Below are 21,258 nucleotides of genomic sequence, written 5' to 3'. Positions count from 1 at the left end.
GTAGTCATCCCGTCGTGTGTTGTCCTGAGGATCCGGCTTGAGTTTCCAGACCCGACCGGACAGTATCTTGGCTTCCGCCCGCCGCTTGGCTGAACCTGGACTTGTGTCAAGCCACTACTTCCTCTTTTGAGGGACAAAGTCTGAGGCAAGATCCTTGAGGACTGGTATTCTCTGAAGCTCCTCAAGAAATGATGCGAGGTCCGGGAACCTCTTCAAACACCAGTGCAATCAAGTACCCAACATATTCTGAAAAAAATATATATATGTATAATTTGTTTATTGCTCATTTTTCTGTCATCCGTTTTTTACTGTTTCTGAAAGTATTTAAAATTGTTCTTTTGTGTTTAGAAAAATAAAATAATTTGTAACTTAATGTATGTTGGATCTGTTTTGACTTGTAGATCGGCTGTCCTGTAGAGGTTGTTGCTTGCTCGCGTTCAGCATTTTCATTGTAATGAATCACTGACAGAAACAACCTACAATACAAAAAGGTAAAATCAGCAATTATATAATGAAATCATATGTTTCTGATATTATTGGTCAGATATATCAGCAATTGGTTAATTTGTTAGAGGGTGGTACAACAGGCCTAACAACAAAAATGTATTTGTAAAGTTCTACAGCATACCTGCACAACATTCCCATGAATGGAAAGACCACATTCTTCGGTGTGAAACGAAGCAGCAGGCTGTGGTAGGACTCAAGTGCAGAGGTTTGATAATGGTGGCTCAGATTCTCCACATCCTTCAAGACCCTCTTGTTATTCAACATTTTCTCTAGACGATGTAGAGCCACTGACCCGAGAGTAAAAACACAAAATTAAAATTAGAATAAATTAAAAAAACAGGAAGTTCCATAAAACTGTACATAAGCCATTCATCATTTTTTTACATGAGTGCTGTTTGCATACCTGGTTGGAACCAATACTTTGGATGAGTACACTCAGGAAAGAGAGAGTTTTCATGCTCATGCACATCCTGAATGTGGTTGAACATGGATGTGAACTTGGCCACCTTCTCTGGTCCTGATGTAGATGATGTTGCGCTCCAGTAAATGTGGTTCTTTATGGAACGGAGCCACTTGTTCACCACCGGGCAGTCTTTGTTCTCTCCAAGTTTATCCAATTTCTTTGACAGACCTGATAGCAGGGATACAAACAATGAATGAATATTAAATATATAGTTTGAGGAAGGCATGCTAAAGTGACAGTATGTGTCTATCAAATTAAGACATGAATATTTACCCTTTTTAAAGTGCCAAACATCATAGAACTGGGTGATGCTGCGTCCTCTCAGATATTTCCGAATCTGTGGATGGCGGTCTGTTACAATGTAATCAACCTCCAAACCATTAGATTCCAGACAATCTAGAGATCGCTTCAGTCCCTCCTTTTCCATGTGGTAACTACCACCGACCTCATTGCTCTTGTGGTGGAAAAAAAAGTGGAAAGTATGAATGTTGGAGAATGTTTCAAATAGTTTCCTGTCTATTACATGAGAATAGGAGATGTATCTCACCTGCACAAGTTGAAGATCAAGGATCTTGTTGCTCTCCAGGTGCATGAGTGTGTAACTTCCAAATTTGGCAGAGTGAGCTAGAATATAAGTAAATAAAAAACCAACGGTAAGTTGCAAGAATTTGTAATTAAAACCGAATATATGAAGATGAGGATTTTAACAATGAAGAAGTCAAATAATTACCAGGCGAGTCCGCACGCATGTCACCACCAACTGCAACCTTCCCTTTGTGTTGGAGATCCTGAAACATAGCTTGTTGGTCGTTGTTCCATTTGTGGATAATGGCTGGCTCAAAAAAAATTCTTGCATGTCTCCTGAAGGTGTCATACTGGAACATTTGGAGTTGTATTGCCTTACACACCTATAGTTCAACAAAGAGAAAAAAAAAACTGCAGAAAAAGATTGAAATATTAAGATATAGAGACCTACCTTTCCCAGCTGGAAGAATGAAGCGCCTGTGAAGTATGTAGCTGCAGATAACTCCAGATTTCCCACAGGGGTGCTGCCAACAATGGACTGGCTCTGCCACTTTCTGGAATAGTTGCAGTTGTGGCAAAACTGTTTAAAAGCCACAAATGTGCCCATGCATTGCCGCTGAACCTCAGACTGCCTCCTACACACGGGACAGGTTTCAAAAAGTTCCCTCAGACACGAGTCAAACACAATGTATTTTGTGTGTATCATGAGGTGTTACCTTTGGTCTCTTAGGGAGGGGTGTGTAGCTAGGTATCTCTGGGGTAACACAAAAAGTATGTGAAAGTTTGTCCAATTTTGTAATTACTAACTGTTATCTATTCATTTTCACAAGGGAGACACAAGGGATGTCTTCATGTGCTCAACTCTTCACACAGCACATGCAGGTGACAGTCCAGAGGAGAGTCAAAGGTGCAGATGGTCGCTGGGAATTGAAGGATGTTCCTGTTCCCCGAGCTGTCAAAGACTACAACCGGTATGTACACTATATTCAAATGTGTTTTTTTGCCGTTTGAAAAATAAAAATTTGCGTCCTATAGATAATCATGTTTTGGTATATATTTCTCACTGTTGTTTCTTTTTCTGTACATCCAGGTGCAAAAGTGGGGTCTAGCTCCACAGCCAGAACCATACAAACTCCTCCTCCAAGTGGAACACACCATAGGCCAGTGCACATCAGCATGGACCGCACCATTGGTCGGCGAAAGTGCAAGTATTGTCACAAAAAGACCCCATTGAAATGTGCCTCATATGATGTGCCCTTGTGCTTTATTCCCAAGAGAGACTGTTATAATGACTGGCATGTTGCAAATAACTTGTAGGATGTCACTCATAAAGATAGTTTGTAAATAATGTAAATATGTGTGTTTTCTAAAGTTTGCTGTGTTGCACTTTTTCTATAAAGAGTTTTCCACAATAACACTTGTTTCTACTCATTTTTTACACAGAACGGTAATGCACGAAGCTAGAAAAATGCACTTTAAATGTGTTTATGCTTCTATAAATCTATTTCAGTAATACTGATAGTGATTCTGGGTATTGTATAGCGTAGCTCTAATTGTTACCTTTTCATAGAGCCAAGAATGATGCATGTACGTCAAAGCGTTCAGGAGTAGCAGCCTTTTTATCCCAGGTATGTCATCATGGTTACCAAGGGTCCTTTGGGAGTCTCCAAATGGCACAGTTTGGAAACGCCTTGACATACCCATAGAAAAACAGCAAATTTGTCAAATTTGGACTGAAACTAGGTAAGGCTTTATGACACAGCCCAAATCACCTTTCAAGCTAATAGCTCCCAGCTGTAGTCATCTATTGGCTTATTTTTAAAGAAAATATTCAGGCGGAAACAAAATTATTTTTTTATTTGTAGTTTCAGCTTGTATTATTCAATACCAGTCGTAAAAACTGTGATTATGGCTGTTTGGGAAGAAACTACAGAGTGTTACCTTTCAAATGTGACCTTGTTTGAGCTGTAACTCTAAATGGTTCAAAAACAGCATACAATTTGCTTTGGGTATGTCTGGATAGGCGTTTTTGGCATTATTTTAGAGGATCTCTAAGAAGTTATTAAAGGTGAGGAGCAGAATCTTGAAGTCGATGTGATTAATGGAGGGGGGTCACAAGAGGATGCAAGCAGCAGAGTTCTGGACCAGTTGAAGTTTGTGGTTGGACTTGAGAGGGGGAACAGTGAGGATGGGAGATTTAAAAAGGGTGTGAACGATGATGGAGGTACTGTTGGATGTGATGGACGGGCGGAGGTGATTTAAGTTACGTAGATGGAAATAAGCGGGCCGAGTGACATTATTGATGTGAGCTCTGAAGGATAGTGTGCTGTCGAGGAGGACACTCAGACTCTAAACCTGAGGGGAGAGAGAAACTGAGGAGTGATCAACAGGGAGAGAAAAACTGTCAGGTTTTGAAATTGTGGATTTGGTGCCGATTAGGAGAACCTCGGTTTTGTCATGCTGTTTCTTTCTTATGAAAAACAATTTTCAAAAGACAAACAAGGATGATAAGTGAGACTTTTGATAAGAAGAAACTGAAAATCTGAAGGAATATTTTATTGATTCTGAGAAAAATAATCTTTAATGTTTAAATATGTTTATAGTCTGAATTGTATGTGTAATAAATGAATTAACTTAATGTACTATTGCTTTTTTTATAGGTTCCTTCTATGATCTTTATTAGTTAATCATCTGTATTATGTGTAATTTACGTCATGCAAAGCTTGCTTGTATGCAGGAAGAGGAAAGTAGTCTGTTCCCTACTTTCCCACTTAAATGTATAAGGAGATATTTTTTAATGTAATGCTGTGGCCTTATTCATGAAGCCTCCTAAATACTAAAAGTTGCTCCTAGTGACAACTTCTAAGAATTTCCCCTTAAACTTAAGACTAGATCATTGTAATGATTCAACTTATTCACAAAGCGTCTTAGCCCTTAAGAGTCCATCTTAGACTTTTGTCAGTGCAAAGTGAGACATGCATGTTGAGTTCCTGGTTACCTCCACAGGTAAATCCAATATCTAATAAATGCTGATATAACTCTCATCATGTGTACATTTGAATAATTATCACACGTGTTAATTTAATATTGTTCATAATAACATAATGTCTGACTCGATTCTATGATAGGGCCCTATGGATTTCACTGTCTGTCTATGTCCATTATCACTAGAGAGCACTTCTCTCCATTATTTGGATCAACCAATCACAGCTTCTGAAAAAAATGTGTCATACATAGCAACGGGGTCAACTATGCCTCCTCCCTTCTGTGCTCAGAGTCGCTCTGAGAATGTTCCCATATCACTCCTAAGCCAATAATCCTCTCTAGGATTTTTTAAGTGAAGTTAGGAGGTCTCAGAGAGGATTGTCAGAATGTTTGTGAATATGGGCCCTGATGTTTAACTTTCTATATCTGAATGTTCTGAAGCGGTGTTTTTATTAAGACGTGAAAAACAGAAGTTTCGGCCCAGGTGACAAAGTACTAATGTTGTTGCCCATTCCCGGTTTTGCTCTGCAGGCTCGTTACAGCGGCCCCTATGTAATAAAGGACAAAACTAATGACCGGGATTACATAGTAGCCACTCAACAACGCATGCGACGTAATAGATTTTGTCACATTATCATTTTAAAGCCCTACATTGAGAGACATGCTGCTCCTTTACTCCCTTTCGGTGAAGTGAGAAAAGCAGTTTTGGCGATGTCCAGTGCTGAACTTATCGATCGGGTCAAAGCGGCACCGGAGCTGTCCATCTGAGATGTTGTCCAAACTTGATGCTTGTTTTCCACATTTAAATCAGGTCCAACGCGAGGATGTGCTTATTTTAATAAAATCTCATAATTCCTTGTTTTCTGATGTTCTGACTCAAACTCATGTGTCAGAGCACGACATTGATGTGGGGGATTCAACCCCGATAAAACAACACGCTTACAGAGTCAACCCTGACAAACGTCTCCGTCTAAACAATCAGGTTGACTACATGCTGGAGTCCCAGCTGTAGTTCGTGGAGTTCGCCGTGCCTCCTTGTGGGTAAATCTGACGGCTCTGATCGTTTTTGTATGGATTTCTGGAAAGTGAATGGAGATTGTTATCCTCTGCCTCGAGTTGAGGATTGTGTTGACCATGTCGGTATAGTGTTAACTTTGTAACAAAACGCGATCTACTAAAAGGCTACTGGCAGGTGCTGTTAACTCCTCGAGCAAAGGAAATTTCTCCGTTTGTTACGTCTGACTCTTTTTTGCAGTATACGATGATGCCGTTCGGTGTGCGAAATGCGCCTGCAACCTTTCAGTGCCTGGTTAATACGGTGCTCTCAGGTTTGGGAGGTGTGAGGCGTACCATGACGACATTGTGGTGTACTCGAGCACCTGGGACGAACATATACAACAACTGCGGACGGTGTTTGACAAACTGTGTGACGCTAATCTCATGCTAAATTTAGTAAAATGTGAATTTGGCCAGGGTACAGTTACATTTCTGGGAAAAATCGTCGGTCGGGGGCAAGTCAAGCCGGTGCACTCTAAAGAAGAGGCTATCCTGTCATGTCATTTAGACGATACAGATTTCTCCGCCTACCTTTTGAACTAAAATCAGCTCAAGATGAGTTTCAGCGGAAAGTTGATGAGACTTATGAAGGTCTACAAGGCGTCACTGCTATTGTCGATGATGTTCTGATGGAGGACAAAAGCAAAGAGGAGCATGACGAAAACCTCCGTGCAATGCTGCAACGCTCCAGAGAGCGAGGAGTTAAACTCAACCCAGAGAAGAGCAAAATCTGTACCACAGAGGTCAGCTACTTTGGTCACCGCATCTCCAAAGATGGAATCAAGCCTGATCCAGCAAAGATTTCTGCTGTAAGAGACATGGAGCCACCCAGAAATGAAGGTGAGCTAGAGAATATTCTTGGCATGGTTAATTACTTGTCAAAGTTTGCCCCCATGCTCTCAGACATCAATGCCCTCATGCGACACCTTTCAAAGGAGTCAAGTGAGTTTGTTTGTGATACATAACACGACGAAGCATTCAGGAAAATGAAGGAGCAAGTCACACGTGAACCAGGTCCGATACTAGCCTAAACATAAACTGAAATCAGCTTTTGCCAGACACGGCATACCAGAGACTGTTGTATCAGATAGTGGCCCCCAGTACAAGTGTAAATAATTTGAAACCTTTGTAAAAACATGGGAGTTTAACCATATCACTACAAGTCCATACTATCCCCAGAGCAATGGTCTTGCAGAAAAATCTGTGCAAATTGCCAAATCACTCCTGAAAAAAGCCAAAGCTGATCACAAGGATGCCTATCTGAGCCTCCCAGAGTACCACAACACACCGGTTGATAACTTCAGATCACCAGCTCAGCTACTTATGAGTCGTCGCTTACGCTCCATCCTACCCAACACCCACAAGCAGCTTCAGCCCAAGATCGTCAGCCAACAAAGTGCTCATACCAGGAGAGCTCACCAGCAACAAACCCAGAAACGATATTATGACAGGTCAGCCAAGCAGATGACACAGCTGCACGAAGGACAAAACATCCGTTTCCAAGATCCAGGATACTGGAAGCCTGCAGTCATCATTCAGCCTGCTGACACTAACAGATCTTACCACATACACACACCTGAAGGACAAGAGTACAGGAGAAACAGACGTCACCTTCTTATCACAAAAGAAACACCCAACACACACAGACAGACAACCTGATGACAACGAGCAGCAAACACCACACAGTCCCACATCACTCACCTCACAGATCACAAGTGAAACTGTCCCTCAAACAGTTCCTCACACTGTCCCTTACCAGACCAGGTACGGACGAGAGATAAAGCCCAGGTCTGTTTTGGACTTCTAAACTAATGTAAAAGGGTGTAGGCAGATCGCTGCCCTTAAAAATAAAATGTTCATTGGTTATATGCTGTGATGTATTCTGATGCAGAGTTGATTTTACTAAACATTTTGATTTGGGTTTATTCACTAACAGCACATTATGCCATGTATACTGTAATTACAAGTATGTGTTACGTTTATCTTTTCTAAAAGGGGGGTGTAATATTCTCACAGAATATCATTGTGGTTGCCTAGCAACACTGTTGTGTTGTAAGTTAGTAACATGTGTTCCTATTGGTTGCTGACTGAGCAGGATTGTGATTGGTCCGCAGTGTATGCAGATGGAGCCTGTTCTGTTTAGTATGTGTGAGAAGTTCACCTTCCTAGTAAGACTTCACCAGAATGTACAGAGTACACGACTGCAAATAAAGATTCAGTTAAAGCACGTCGTCGTAACAGATACAAAACAAGAGAGGTAACTGCCGGTAATGAGAGGGAGATTGCCTGCACAGAAAACTACACCCACATGCAATCACACAGCCATGCACCTCAGGACACACAGGAGAGGAGAAACAGAGAGAAATGAATAACAACATACAAGAGAGTAAGGGAGGGGGGCTGCAATGGTGTTAAACCACGACACTCTAAGTGCAAGGAAACGCTCGTGTGAAAAGTGTTTGTCACTGTGTGGTTCATGACCACTTCTCTGGTTAAAGAGAAATGGTTTAAAGTGAACTGATGATGCTGTGTAAGAAGTGTGATATGAAATGTAAGTACAAAGGAGAAGTTGTTCATGTCTTTACATTTTCTTAAATTTACTGAGAAGTCTAATGTATGTTGTATTCAATATTCTACTAAATTATACACTCATTAAAACATGAAACCAATAAAATAAACAACCTCAACATTCGGCCAAAGCTTGGGGTATCCAGTTCCTCAGATGGTAGAGCACGTACTATTTAAAGTCCTCACCACAGTGAGTGGACCAGGTTCAGTTCTGGTCCCTTTGCTGTTATTCTCTCTCTACCTCAACTTAACTGTCCATCTTACACTGCACCTATCCAAAAAAAGCAAAATAGAAAATATTTTTAACATAAAAAAACATCAGAAGCAAACTTCCTCATTCACACAGAAGGGAGGATAAAGACGTTGATGTTTTTGTGTCTGAGCATGACATTGTGTAGGACTGTGCTGGTTTCTTTTTATTAACTTCGATGTTGTTTCCTTTGTATGGAAAGCTTTTAATGTTCTAAACAGAAATAAGGATGAATGAAAAGAGACAATTGAGATGATGAAAATACAAAAATGACTTATCCAGATTTGTGTTTTGAGGATTTGAATCCAAATCTGTTTTCCATATGTAATAAAAAGATTAGTGATAGTATAGTCCTCCTTCAAGCGGGCGGCCTGTGGCTCTTTTCCTGCTGTACTGCTTCACTGACAAAGTAGATAAGGTACACATTAAGATTGTAAAAAATGAGTGATGTTGTTCACATAAAATGTTGCACCAAATAGCATTAACATCAAAACAAAATATGACATTAAAAGTGACTGTGAGCATGTTCCAGTTTGTTTTAAGTTTTGTGGGCCTTGTGGAAAAGTATGGAGTGTGAAGTCTCTTTTAGAGGACTGATGATCTGGATTTGTTGATCCCCAAGAGTCTGTATCTGGATCAGGATGATCAAATCCATGATTGATCTAAAAAAGGGATTAAAAATGAGCTGGATCACATGACCCGACATAGAAAGAACCAAATCTGGATCATTCTTATCCACATTAAACCTTTTAAACCAACAGGCCCTCTAGATAAGACAAAGATACAACAACAGCTTGAGGGCCATGTTGCTCGTTTGTTAGAGCATGTACCATTTAAAGCATGAGTCCTTATCTCAGTGGACCAGGTTCAGTTCTAACCTGGGTCCTTTAGTGGGTGACGTTCTCTCTCTTCCTCGTCTTAACTGTCCATCTTTAGTTGATGCTTCCAAAAAAGGGTAAGAAATTTCAATAAAACAGAGGAGGAGTCAAACACTAACTTCCTCATTCTCACTACAAGAAGAAAGGAAGAAATCTTTTGGGGTTTTTGTGTCTTAGCAGCGAGGTGACTGGTTTGTTGCAGTTCTGCTGAAATTTAAAAATCATATTTTTTCTACATTTTCTCTGTTTAAGCTCCTGGAGGTTTGTTTGGTAAGATCAGCTATGACTGCTATTTATGTTTTATTGTTTTAGTTTTCAGCAGCTTTTATTTTCTTTAAGTGAAAATGACTGTTTTGTTAATCCAACTCTTTAACGAGGACTTTGAAGAGTAACTTAGTTTTTAATTCCAGGTGATGGGTGTTACTGCAGTCCTGTCAGTGAACATGGTAACAGCCATCATGTTACTGACTGTCTTCTCTCTTTCAGGTGAGCTGTTTGTTCACTTACTTTCATTCAAAGATGTTTAATCTGTACAGTTTGAACTTCCTGTAGAAACAAAGCAGAGAGAAGAGTGCAGATAGAGTTTCTTCTTTCATCTCTTCATGTCCTGACTGAAAAGTGAAATGTTTTAGACTGACTTTGTGAACAAGAGAGAAAAAGACCAGAGCACACCACATTACTCTCTCAGGCTCTCATTAACATCCTTTATCAGGGATGTCAGACATACGGCCCGACAGCAGGTTTCATCCGGCCGTTTTGGGAAGAAGGAGGAAATGTATTGAAAACTATTTTGAGGTATTTTATAAATTAAAGATTTGTAATACGTATTTTCCCGGAATTGTATTAAAACCTATGTAAAAATGAGCAACGTAAATGTTGATATCATGATACGAATATTAATTAAACGGGGCACTTTGAATTATCTTCTCAGCAGGGAGTATCATAGAAAAGACGAGTGGCCGAGCGCACGAGCTGCTCCTGCATTACGCTAATCAGCAAACAGGCTGAACAGCTGAGAGAGGTGACACAGAATGCAGGTTTTCAAGAGAGATCGTAGGGGGGATATTTCTTTAGTTTTATTTGCTCACAAGTTGCCAGAATTGTATCAAAGCTACGGGACTAAACGACAGGCACACCGCTGCACTGCGCGCGCATCATGACGGTCTTCAGTTCTTCACACTTCTTTCCAGTTTCTCCTGTCTTGACTGATGTAAAACTAAAGTTTTACTAATGATAACAAAGCTTCCTATGGAGTGAGCTACAAAGAGCAGCTCGTGCAAATAAAAAACAGTCATCTCCGCCATGCGTAATGGCCCAGACCGTCTCCACACATCCTGACTAAGTGTAGGTTGTGGACACCGGCGTTGAGCCTGATGTTTATTGTAAAAACAGTAAATTAAAATTAATATTACCTGATTTTAATTACAGATGGTTCATTTTTAGGTCACCCAGAGGTGAACGTGTTGTGTTGAGCACCTAAAAGTTTCAGCGCGACATCACTTCTAAATGACTTTGGTAAAGTTAGAAATATATTCACAGATTCGGTTTTCCCGGATCAATAACTCATCAACGGAACATTGCTCTTACAAAACCGACACCTCTCTGCAATCACAACAAGATAGACTGCTGCGAGCTACATTCGTATTTTCCTCAAAACGAGCCGTCCTCCGCGCTGGGGAACTTGCATTGGCCTCTACGCAGAGCCGGCTGGTGCTCGAATGCGCAGGGACCGTCTGCAAATTGCAACGCCGAAAAACATATGATACAGAAATAAACAATAACTTTTCATGTAGTGTCATGAAAATCATTTTACACATATGTGATCTCACGTTTTTCATACTACATTTCTCAGATTGGAAAATAAAAATTGAGGATTTTTTAAAAGCCTATTATAGCCATAGTTTATAACCCAATGTTCAATAAAATCCCTTTTGTAAAGTGTAGGGTAAAACAAAAACCCATTGTGAATAAATGTCCTCCTGCTCTATAAACTACATCACATTGCTTTGGATAAAGGGCTTTCATGTAATTTCAGTGATTTCTTATCATTAAATTTGGTAATAAAATATGTAAGAACTACTATAACATGTTGTAGTGCCATCAAACTCACAGCACACATAAACCATGTCCTCTTGATTATACTACAACTCTTAGTTTGGTAAAATGTGCTTCAGGTATTACAATTTGCTTTCATATAACTTCAAGGTTTTCTTGATAGGTATAATTATCGATAAAGTCACTATTATAAGTTATAGGGTGACATAAACATCATCACATGTACTCCATATCATGTTGTTTACACTACAGCACTTGGTTTGGGAGTTTTGGCTTTCACTCAATTCTGAGGATTTCTTTTACCTACCAAAAACAACATAATTTCTTTACAATTCAGTTTTTAGTAGCAGTACTCAGTTTGAACAGTAGGGGTCTCTTTTAGCCAAAACTATGACACTTAGTTTGGAAACTGTGTTTTTGCATAATTTAAGGGATTTTTTAACATGGATATCATTAAAAAAAAAAGTCACCATTGTAGGCTCTAGGGTCACCAAAATATTTCATCACACATAAAGTAAATCATGCTTAATGCTTTTATATTATGTGTGATTTTTCAGATTTTTTTCATATGCCACATATGAAATCAGGTACATTTAGAACTGAAAAATCACATTTGTGTCCAACATGCTCTGCTTTTTGATCTGTCTGGTTATTTGTTTGTTTTTACTAAAAATCAATACTTACTGAATTCATGTGAAATAATGCTACATAAATAAATGAAACAGAGACGTTCACATTAGAGGTTAAAAGACTAAATTAAAGTGCAGGATATCTTACAGCCATGAAAAGCTTTTCCATCTAGTAGCAGGTGATCATGATGTCTTGTTCCAGAAAATCTGATTTCCGATCTATTTGGGGTTGATGTCCACATTACATTGAAGATCCTGGGAATCGTGCTGCTCTACAATTCAGTCATCATCTTTGAGTGGTGAGACAAACTGTCATAAGAAATGGAGATGTGTGGCTCATGTTGTTCATCTCATTGCATTTTTATTTTTACAGTGTCAGTGTTTGATTCTAATTCCTTTTTTCTGATCTCTTTTTCTTTCAGCTGGTTAAAGTCAAGATGCTTCAACAAACAGGTGAAGGTGAGTTACTAGATGAGGACAGGTTCATCATTCAAAGTCAAAGTCAAAGTCAACTTTATTGTCAATTTCAAAATATGCCAGACATACAGTGGAATCGAAATTTCGTTTGTCTCCGTCCCGCGGTGCAAAACAACCAAAATAAGGTGAAATAAGATAAGGTAAAAATAGATAAATAAAATGAGGTAAAAATAAGATAAATAATATTTACAGTAATAAATTCTAAATTGTGCAAAGGTATAAATCCTAAATTGTGCAAACGGTAGTAAATAAAACACAATAAAATAAATTTTAAAGAAAAAGTGAACTTGTGCAGTAATTGCAATGTGCAGTAAACTGAGTGTACAGAGTTTTTAGTCCAAAGTTCTTGGTGGAAAATGGGAGGGGGTTTCAACGCCCAGTGTTCGTGGGGGCAGAGGGGAGGGAAGGAAGAGCGGGGAGAGAGTTAAGCTTCCTGACAGCTTGGTGGAAGAAGCTGTTTCCCAGTCTGGTGGAGCCGGCCCGCAGGCTGCGGTACCGTCTCCCCGATGGCAGGAGGCTGAAGAGGCTGTGTGAGGGGTGGGTGGGGTCATGCACAATGCTGGTTGCTTTGCGGGTGAGGCGGGTACCGTAGAGGTCCAGAAGAGAGGGGAGTGGGACACCGATAATCGGTTCAGCAGCCTTCACTGTGCGCTGCAGGGTCTTGCGGTTGGCAGCAGTGCAGCTTACACACAGTGATGCAGCTGGTCAGGATGCTCTCGATGGTGCCTCTGTAGAAGGAGCACATGATGGATGGGGGGGCTCATGCTCTCTTAAGCTTGCGGAGGAAGTAGAGGCCCTGCTGGGACTTCTTGGCCAGTGATGTGGTGTTGGTTGTCCAGGAGAGATCCTCACTGATGTGAACCCCCAGGAACTTGGTGCTGCTCACTCTCTCCACAGCAGCACTGTCGATGGTCAGTGGGGGTTTAGGAGTGGGGACTCTCCAGAAGTCGACAACAACCTCCTTGGTCTTGTCGACGTTCAGGAAGAGGTTGTTGTCTCTGCACCACGTGGCCAGTTGGCTGACCTCCATCCTGTAGTGCGTCTCATCGTTGTTGGAGATGAGACCAACCACTGTTATGTCGTCCACGAACTTCACAATGTAGTTGCTGCTGAAGGATGGAGCGCAGTCGTGGGTCAGCAGCGTGACGAGCAGGGGGCTGAGCACACAACCCTGGGGGGCCCCAGTGCTCATGACGATGGTTTTTGATGTGCTGCCGTCGACCCGCACTTTCTACAAAATGAGATTGAAGCACGTGTTATAAAAGAGAGAAGTTATCTGAGGAGCTCTCTTTGAAGATTTGATCAACACAGTCACATAAAGTAATTGATCCAGAGAAAATGATGTTCAGATATTCAGGTCCAACAGCAGCGACAGGAGACCAGATGGTAACAGTGAAAAGTGTTTCAGGACAACTTAAACTGACTTTGATTTGCAGAGATAAACTTCAAGTGTTGCTGGTTTGTCTCTTGTAGCTGCATCAAAGTCACCACACAGCACTGACACCGCTCTCTCTGTGTTGTTTCATTCAAACAGGACGCAGAAGAAGCAGACTATGTCAACAGAGTGGTTATGATTCAAGCTTCATGAAGGAGAAGAGGATGACTTCATGTTCATCTTGAATGCAATATCTCTATTTCTCTTTTCTGTATTAAATGTTTTTTCTTTGCAGCAGGTTAGTGATGAACAAAGGATGGGATACGACAGGAAGGATGTTTTTGTTCAAAGGCAGATAACATAAAAATACTGTAATGTACTGCAGCCAAATCATTACACTGTGAAGCACTGTGCTGGTCTATGGTATTGTTGTTGTAATTATTTTTTATATTAGCTTCTTTTATAATAATAATACATTTCATTTCAAAGCACTCCAGGTCACCTTACAAAGCAGAGATAAAAACAACAGAGTAACAATACATCCATCAAATGAACATTAAAAATAGAAATTTAAAGACTATGAAATCTTTGTGAGATAGGATGGAAAATGATCAGACAGAAAATGCCCGTTTTAAAAGATGTGTTTTGAGATGAGATTTAAAAATAGAGAGAGAGTCAATCTTACAGATGTGTGGTGGGAGAGAGTTCCAGAGGCGGGGGGCAGAGAGGCTGAAGACCCTGGACCCCATGGTGGACAGGCGGGCGGGTGGTGCAGTGAGTTGAATGGAAGAAGAAGACCTGAGAGTGAGGGTGGGTGTGTTGATGTGCAGGAGATCAGAGAGGTAGAGAGGAGCGAGGTTATGGATGGGCTTAAAGGTGAGGAGCAGAATCTTGAAGTCGATGTGATTAATGGAGGGGGGTCACGAGAGGATGCAAGCAGCAGAGTTCTGGACCAGTTGAACTTTGTGGTTGGGCTTGAGAGGGGGAACAGTGAGGATGGGAGATTTAAAAAGGGTGTGAACGATGATGGAGGTACTGTTGGATGTGATGGACGGGCGGAGGTGATTTAAGTTACGTAGATGGAAATAAGCGGGCCGAGTGACATTATTGATGTGAGCTCTGAAGGATAGTGTGCTGTCGAGGAGGACACTCAGACTCTAAACCTGAGAGGAGAGAGAAACTGAGGAGTGATCAACAGGGAGAGAAAAACTGTCAGGTTTTGAAATTGTGGATTTGGTGCCGATTAGGAGAACCTCGGTTTTGTCGTGCTGTTTCTTTCTTATGAAAAACAATTTTCAAAAGACAAACAAGGATGATAAGTGAGACTTTTGATAAGAAGAAGAAACTGAAAATCTGAAGGAATATTTGATTGATTCTGAGAAAAATAATCTTTAATGTTTAAATATGTTTATAGTCTGAATTGTATGTGTAATAAATGAATTAACTTAATGTACTATTGCTTTTTTATAGGTTCCTTCTATGATCTTTATTAGTTAATAATTTGTATTATGTGTAATTTACATCATGCAAAGCTTGCTAGTGTGCAGGAAGAGGAAAGTAGTCTGTTCCCTACTTTCCCACTTAAATGTATAAGGAGATATTTTTTAATGTAATGCTGTGGCCTTATTCATGAAGCCTCCTAAATACTAAAAGTTGCTCCTAATGACAACTTCTAAGAATTTCCCCTTAAACTTAAGACTAGATCATTGTAATGATTCAACTTATTCACAAAGCGTCTTAGCCCTTAAGAGTCCATCTTAGACTTTTGTCAGTGCAAAGTGAGACATGCATGTTGAGTTCCTGGTTACCTCCACAGGTAAATCCAATATCTAATGAATGCTGATATAACTCTCATCATGTGTACATTTGAATAATTATCACACACATGTTTATTTCATAGTGTTCATAATTACATAATGTCTGACTCGATTCTATGATAGAGCCCTATGGATTTCACTGTCTGTCTATGTCCATTATCACTAGAGAGCACTTCTCTCCATTATTTGGATCAACCAATCACAGCTTCTGAAGAAAATGTGTCATACATAGCAACGGGGTCAACTATGCCTCCTCCCTTCTGTGCTCAGAGTCGCTCTGAGAATGTTACTATATCACTACTAAGACAATAATCCTCTCTAGGATTTTTTAAGTGAAGTTAGGAGGTCTCAGAGAGGATTCTCAGAATGTTTGTGAATATGGGCCCTGATGTTTAACTTTCTATATCTGAATGTTCTGAAGCGGTGTTTTTATTAAGACGTGAAAAACAGAAGTTTCGGCCCAGGTGACAAAGTACTAATGTTGTTGCCCATTCCCGGTTTTGCTCTGCAGGCTCGTTACAGCGGCCCCTATGTAATAAAGGACAAAACTAATGACCGGGATTACATAGTAGCCACTCAACAACGCAGGTGACGTAATAGATTATGTCACATTAACATCTTAAAGCCCTACATTGAGAGACATGCTGCTCCTTTACTCCCCCTCCGGTGAAGTGACAAAATCAGTTTTGGCGATGTTCAGTGCTGAACTTATCGATCGGGTCAAAGCGGCACCGGAGCTGTCCATCTGAGATGTTGTCCAAACTTGATGCTTGTTTTCCACATTTAAATCAGGTCCAACACGAGGATGTGCTTATTTTAATAAAATCTCATAATTCCTTGTTTTCTGATGTTCTGACTCAAACTCGTGTTAGAGCACGACATTGATGTGGGGGATTCAACCCCGATAAAACAACACGCTTACAGAGTCAACCCTGACAAACGTCTCTGTCTAAACAATCAGGTTGACTACATGCTGGAGTCCCAGCTGTAGTTCGTGGAGTTCGCCGTGCCTCCTTGTTGGTAAATCTGACGGCTCTGATCGTTTCTGTACGGATTTCTGGAAAGTGAATGGAGATTGTTATCCTCTGCCTCGAGTTGAGGATTGTGTTGACCATGTCGGTATAGTGTTAACTTTGTAACTAAACTCGATCTACTCAAAGGCTACTGGCAGGTGCTGTTAACTCCTCGAGCAAAGGAAATGTCTGCATTTGTTACGTCTGACTCTTTTTTGCAGTATACGATGATGCCGTTCGGTGTGCAAATTGCGCCTGCAACCTTTCAGTGTCTGGTTAATACGGTGCTCTCAGGTGTGTGAGGCGTACCTTGACGACATTGTGGTGTACTCAAGCACCTGGGACGAACATATACAACAACTGCGGACGGTGTTTGACAGGCTGCGTGACACTAATCTCACGCTAAATTTAGCAATGTCTGAATTTGGCCAGGGTACAGTTACATTTCTGGGAAAAATCGTTGGTCAGGGGCAAGTCAAGCCGGTGCACTCTAAAGTAGAGGCTATCCTGTCATTCCCTGCTTCTTCTTCGCCGTTTTTTGAGGATGGCAGGATATTATCGTAGCTTCTGTAGAAAACTTCTCTGCTGTTGCGGCTCCGCTCACCGACCTGTTGAGTCCCAAGAAACGTTTTGAGTGGTCTGACAGTTGCCAGGGCACGTTTGACTGCGTAAAGGCCTTAAAAGGCCCATATTATTCTTTTTCTGGTTTTATATGCTCTCTAGTGTGTTTTCCATGTATCCTGTGCATGTTTAGGCACATCTATTTGCAAAATAAATCCGTGGAAACACGGCTTCTCCTACGTCCTCCTGTTAGCTGCAGCATTAGCTGCATGTAACGATCGATTCTAGACCCCCTCGAAAAAATATTGTCAGTGTGACAGTGTGATATCACTGATCTAAGCCCATTGGCTCGTTGTGGCAAGCCCTGCAGCTCATGTTGCACGCCCATTAACTTCTGTAGCACGCATATGATATGCCGTAGCCTGCGGTAGCACAGTAGTGCTAAGGCGCTAATGTTTTTGCTTCCCTCGGAGCCAAAGTGGCTGCATTCCCAATATGGTAAAAGGGGCATGACATGTCCGAGAACCATGCTGAGCGACTGACCAATTACAGCAGAGCCGACAGGCCGACCAATCAGATCAGACTTGGCACACGTGGGGACTCTGAACGTGGGCACTTCAGAGCCTTAGAGAGAGAGTCAGAAGCGAGCCGGTGCATGGAGCGGCAGTACATGAAAACAGACACTTTTTTCGAATTTTAGCTTGTAGCGCCTGCAGAGTCAGAATCCTCTTTGTACACACCTCCACTCATTGGTTCCTCCGTCATCCACCCACATTCATCTCACACTCCAATGGAAAACCGTCCAAACTGAATCTGTCCTCCAGGAAGGGCATTTGTATAGGTGCAAGTCACCGGTGATCGGCGCGGACAGTCATTGGAAAAAAGTCAGTGAAGGAGAAGGTTACCTCGGCATAGAGCGTGATTGAAAGTTTGTGTATAGCCGTTTGTTAAAATCTTCGTCGCTGGAGGTCCGTTGCTGTCAGGCCTGGCTACCTGTTGGATTTGTTATTTCCCTGTTCCTGGTGGATCAGCTGTTCCCTGGATTAGGAGATGCCAGAGGAGAAAATTCAAATTAAAAAAAAACTTTATTTGTCAACACACACACAGACAGACAACCTGATGACAACAAGCAGCAAACACCACACAGTCCCACATCACTCACCTCACAGATCACAAGTGAAACTGTCCCTCAAACAGTTCCTCACACTGTCCCTTACCAGACCAGGTACGGACGAGAGATAAAGCCCAGGTCTGTTTTGGACTTCTAAACTAATGTTAAAGGGTGTATGCAGATCGCTGCCCTTAAAAATAAAATGTTCATTGGTTATATGCTGTGATGTATTCTGATGCAGAGTTGATTTTACTAAACATTTTGATTTGGGTTTATTCACTAACAGCACATTATGCCATGTATACTGTAATTACAAGTATGTGTTACATTTATCTTTTCTAAAAGGGGGTGTAATATTCTCACAGAATATCATTGTGGTTGCTTAGCAACACTGTTGTGTTGTAAATTAGTAACATGTGTTCCTATTGGTTGCTGATTGAGCCTGATTGTGATTGGTCCGCAGTGTATGCAGATGGAGCCTGTTCTGTTTAGTATGTGTGAGAAGTTCACCTTCCTAGTAAGACTTCACCAGAATGTACAGAGTACACGACTGCAAATAAAGATTCAGTTAAAGCACGTCGTCGTAACAGATACAAAACAGGACAGGTAACTGCCGGTAATGAGAGGGAGATTGCCTGCACAGAAAACCACACCCACATGTAATCACACAGCCATGCACCTCAGGACACACAGGAGAGGAGAAACAGAGAGAAATGAATAACAACATACAAGAGAGTAAGGGAGGGGGGCTGCAATGGTGTTAAACCACAACACTCTAAGTGCAAGGAAACGCTCGTGTGAAAAGCGTTTGTCACTGTGTGGTTCATGACCACTTCTCTGGTTAAAGAGAAATGGTTTAAAGTGAACTGATGATGCTGTGTAAGAAGTGTGATATGAAATGTAAGTACAAAGGAGAAGTTGTTCATGTATTTACATTTTCTTATATTTACTGAGAAGTCTAATGTATGTTGTATTCAATATTCTACTAAATTATACACTCATTAAAACATGAAACCAATAAAATAAACAACCTCAACATAAAGCCAAAGCTTGGGGTATCCAGTTCCTCAGATGGTAGAGCACGTACTATTTAAAGTCCTCACCACAGTGAGTGGACCAGGTTCAGTTCTGGTCCCTTTGCTGTTTTTCTCTCTCTACCTCAACTTAACTGTCCATCTTACACTGCACCTATCCAAAAAAAGCAAAATAGAAAATAGTTTGAACAAAAAAAAACATCAGAAGCAAACTTCCTCATTCACACAGAAGGGAGGATAAAGACGTTGATGTTTTTGTGTCTGAGCATGACATTGTGTAGGACTGTGCTGGTTTCTTTATTTTAGCTTCGATGTTGTTTCCTTTGTATGGAAAGCTTTCAATGTTCTAAACAGAAATAAGGATGAATGAAAAGAGACATTTGAGATGATGAAAATACAAAAATGACTTTTCCAGTTTTTGTGTTTTGAGGGTTTGAATCCAAATCTGTTTTCCATATGTAATAAAAAGATTAGTGATAGTATAGTCCTCCTTCAAGCGGGCGGCCTGTGGCTCTTTTCCTGCTGTACTGCTTCACTGACAAAGTAGATAAGGTACACATTAAGATTGTAAAAAATGAGTGATGTTGTTCACATAAAATGTTGCACCAAATAGCATTAACATCAAAACAAAATATGACATTAAAAGTGACTGTGAGCATGTTCCAGTTTGTTTTAAGTTTTGTGCGCCCTGTGGAAAAGTATGGAGTGTGAAGTCTCTTTTAGAGGACTGATGATCTGGATTTGTTGATCCCCAAGAGTCTGTATCTGGATCAGGATGATCAAATCCATGATTGATCTAAAAAAGGGATTAAAAATGAGCTGGATCACATGACCCGACATAGAAAGAACCAAATCAGGATCATTCTTATCCACAGTAAACCTTTTAAACCAACAGGCCCTCTAGATAAGACAAAGATACAACAACAGCTTGAGGGCCATGTTGCTCGTTTGTTAGAGCATGTACCATTTAAAGCATGAGTCCTTATCTCAGTGGACCAGGTTCAGTTCTAACCTGGGTCCTTTAGTGGGTGACGTTCTCTCTCTTCCTCGTCTTAACTGTCCATCTTTAGTTGATGCTACCAAAAAATTTAAATAAAACAGAAGAGGTGTCAAACACTAACTTCCTCATTCTCACTACAAGAAGAAAGGAAGAAATCTTTTGTGGTTTTTGTGTCTTAGCAGCGAGGTGACTGGTTTGTTGCAGTTCTGCGGAAATTTAAAAATCGTCTTTTTTCTACATTTTCTCTGTTTAAGCTCCTGGAGGTTTGTTTGGTAAGATCAGCTATGACTGCTATTTATGTTTTATTGTTTTAGTTTTCAGCAGCTTTTATTTTCTTTAAGTGAAAATGACTGTTTTGTTCATCCAACTCTTTAACGAGGACTTTGAAGAGTAACTTAGTTTTTAATTCCAGGTGATGGGTGTTACTGCAGTCCTGTCAGTGAACATGGTAACAGCCATCATGTTACTGACTGTCTTCTCTCTTTCAGGTGAGCTGTTTGTTCACTTACTTTCATTCAAAGATGTTTAATCTGTACAGTTTGAACTTCCTGTAGAAACAAAGCAGAGAGAAGAGTGCAGATAGAGTTTCTTCTTTCATCTCTTCATGTCCTGACTGAAAAGTGAAATGTTTTAGACTGACTTTGTGAACAAGAGAGCAAAAGACCAGAGCACACCACATTACTTCTTAGACTCTCATTAACATCCTCTATATGAAGATCCTGCTCCACATTATAATAACTGATGGTCTGCTTTACAGAAGCGTCGGATGAATGTCGGACTTATAGGTCAGGGCTCTTCATCACTACACCAAAGAAGATGGAAGCACTGAGTGGAACTTGTCTGAAAATCCCATGTAGCTTTAGTGTTAAATATGAAAGAGAGTTTGACAACACAAGAAAAACATTTGGAATATGGTATAAAGAAGACGAAGAGACCTACGATCCAAAGAATGTG

At 40.7% G+C, this 21,258-nt stretch overlaps 1 protein-coding gene and 3 long non-coding RNA genes across 4 annotated transcripts in view; 3 read left to right on the top strand and 1 right to left on the bottom strand.

Moving 5' to 3' along the window:
- Positions 1-364: 364 nt before the first annotated feature.
- On the bottom strand, positions 365-1,403 carry LOC136177188 (uncharacterized). Its single transcript, XR_010664826.1, has 4 exons — positions 1,244-1,403; positions 911-1,138; positions 629-794; positions 365-476 (listed from the first exon to the last, which is right to left on the bottom strand). It is a non-coding gene; the product is annotated as an uncharacterized lncRNA (long non-coding RNA).
- Positions 1,404-2,247: 844 nt separating this feature from the next.
- Positions 2,248-2,910, top strand: LOC114922054 (uncharacterized). Its single transcript, XR_003810261.2, has 2 exons — positions 2,248-2,466; positions 2,586-2,910. It is a non-coding gene; the product is annotated as an uncharacterized lncRNA (long non-coding RNA).
- A 6,778-nt stretch (positions 2,911-9,688) lies between these two features.
- Positions 9,689-15,217, top strand: LOC136177004 (uncharacterized). Its single transcript, XR_010664810.1, has 3 exons — positions 9,689-12,215; positions 12,339-12,375; positions 13,928-15,217. It is a non-coding gene; the product is annotated as an uncharacterized lncRNA (long non-coding RNA).
- Positions 15,218-20,719: 5,502 nt separating this feature from the next.
- LOC109989795 (myelin-associated glycoprotein-like) overlaps positions 20,720-21,258 on the top strand; it is a 2,002-nt gene continuing 1,463 nt past the window's right edge. Inside the window, exons 1-2 of the mRNA XM_065949161.1 lie at positions 20,720-20,792; positions 21,062-21,258. The exon at positions 21,062-21,258 is cut by the window's right edge and continues 187 nt beyond it. Of these exons, the coding sequence (XP_065805233.1) occupies positions 20,720-20,792; positions 21,062-21,258 (270 nt within the window). The remainder of the gene's footprint in view (positions 20,793-21,061) is intronic.

This window comes from Labrus bergylta, chromosome 20 (assembly GCF_963930695.1).
Source record: "Labrus bergylta chromosome 20, fLabBer1.1, whole genome shotgun sequence".
Taxonomy (NCBI): domain Eukaryota; kingdom Metazoa; phylum Chordata; class Actinopteri; order Labriformes; family Labridae; genus Labrus; species Labrus bergylta.
The sequence above is the reverse complement of the archived record's forward strand: the minus strand, read 5'-3'. Positions and strand labels throughout refer to the sequence as shown.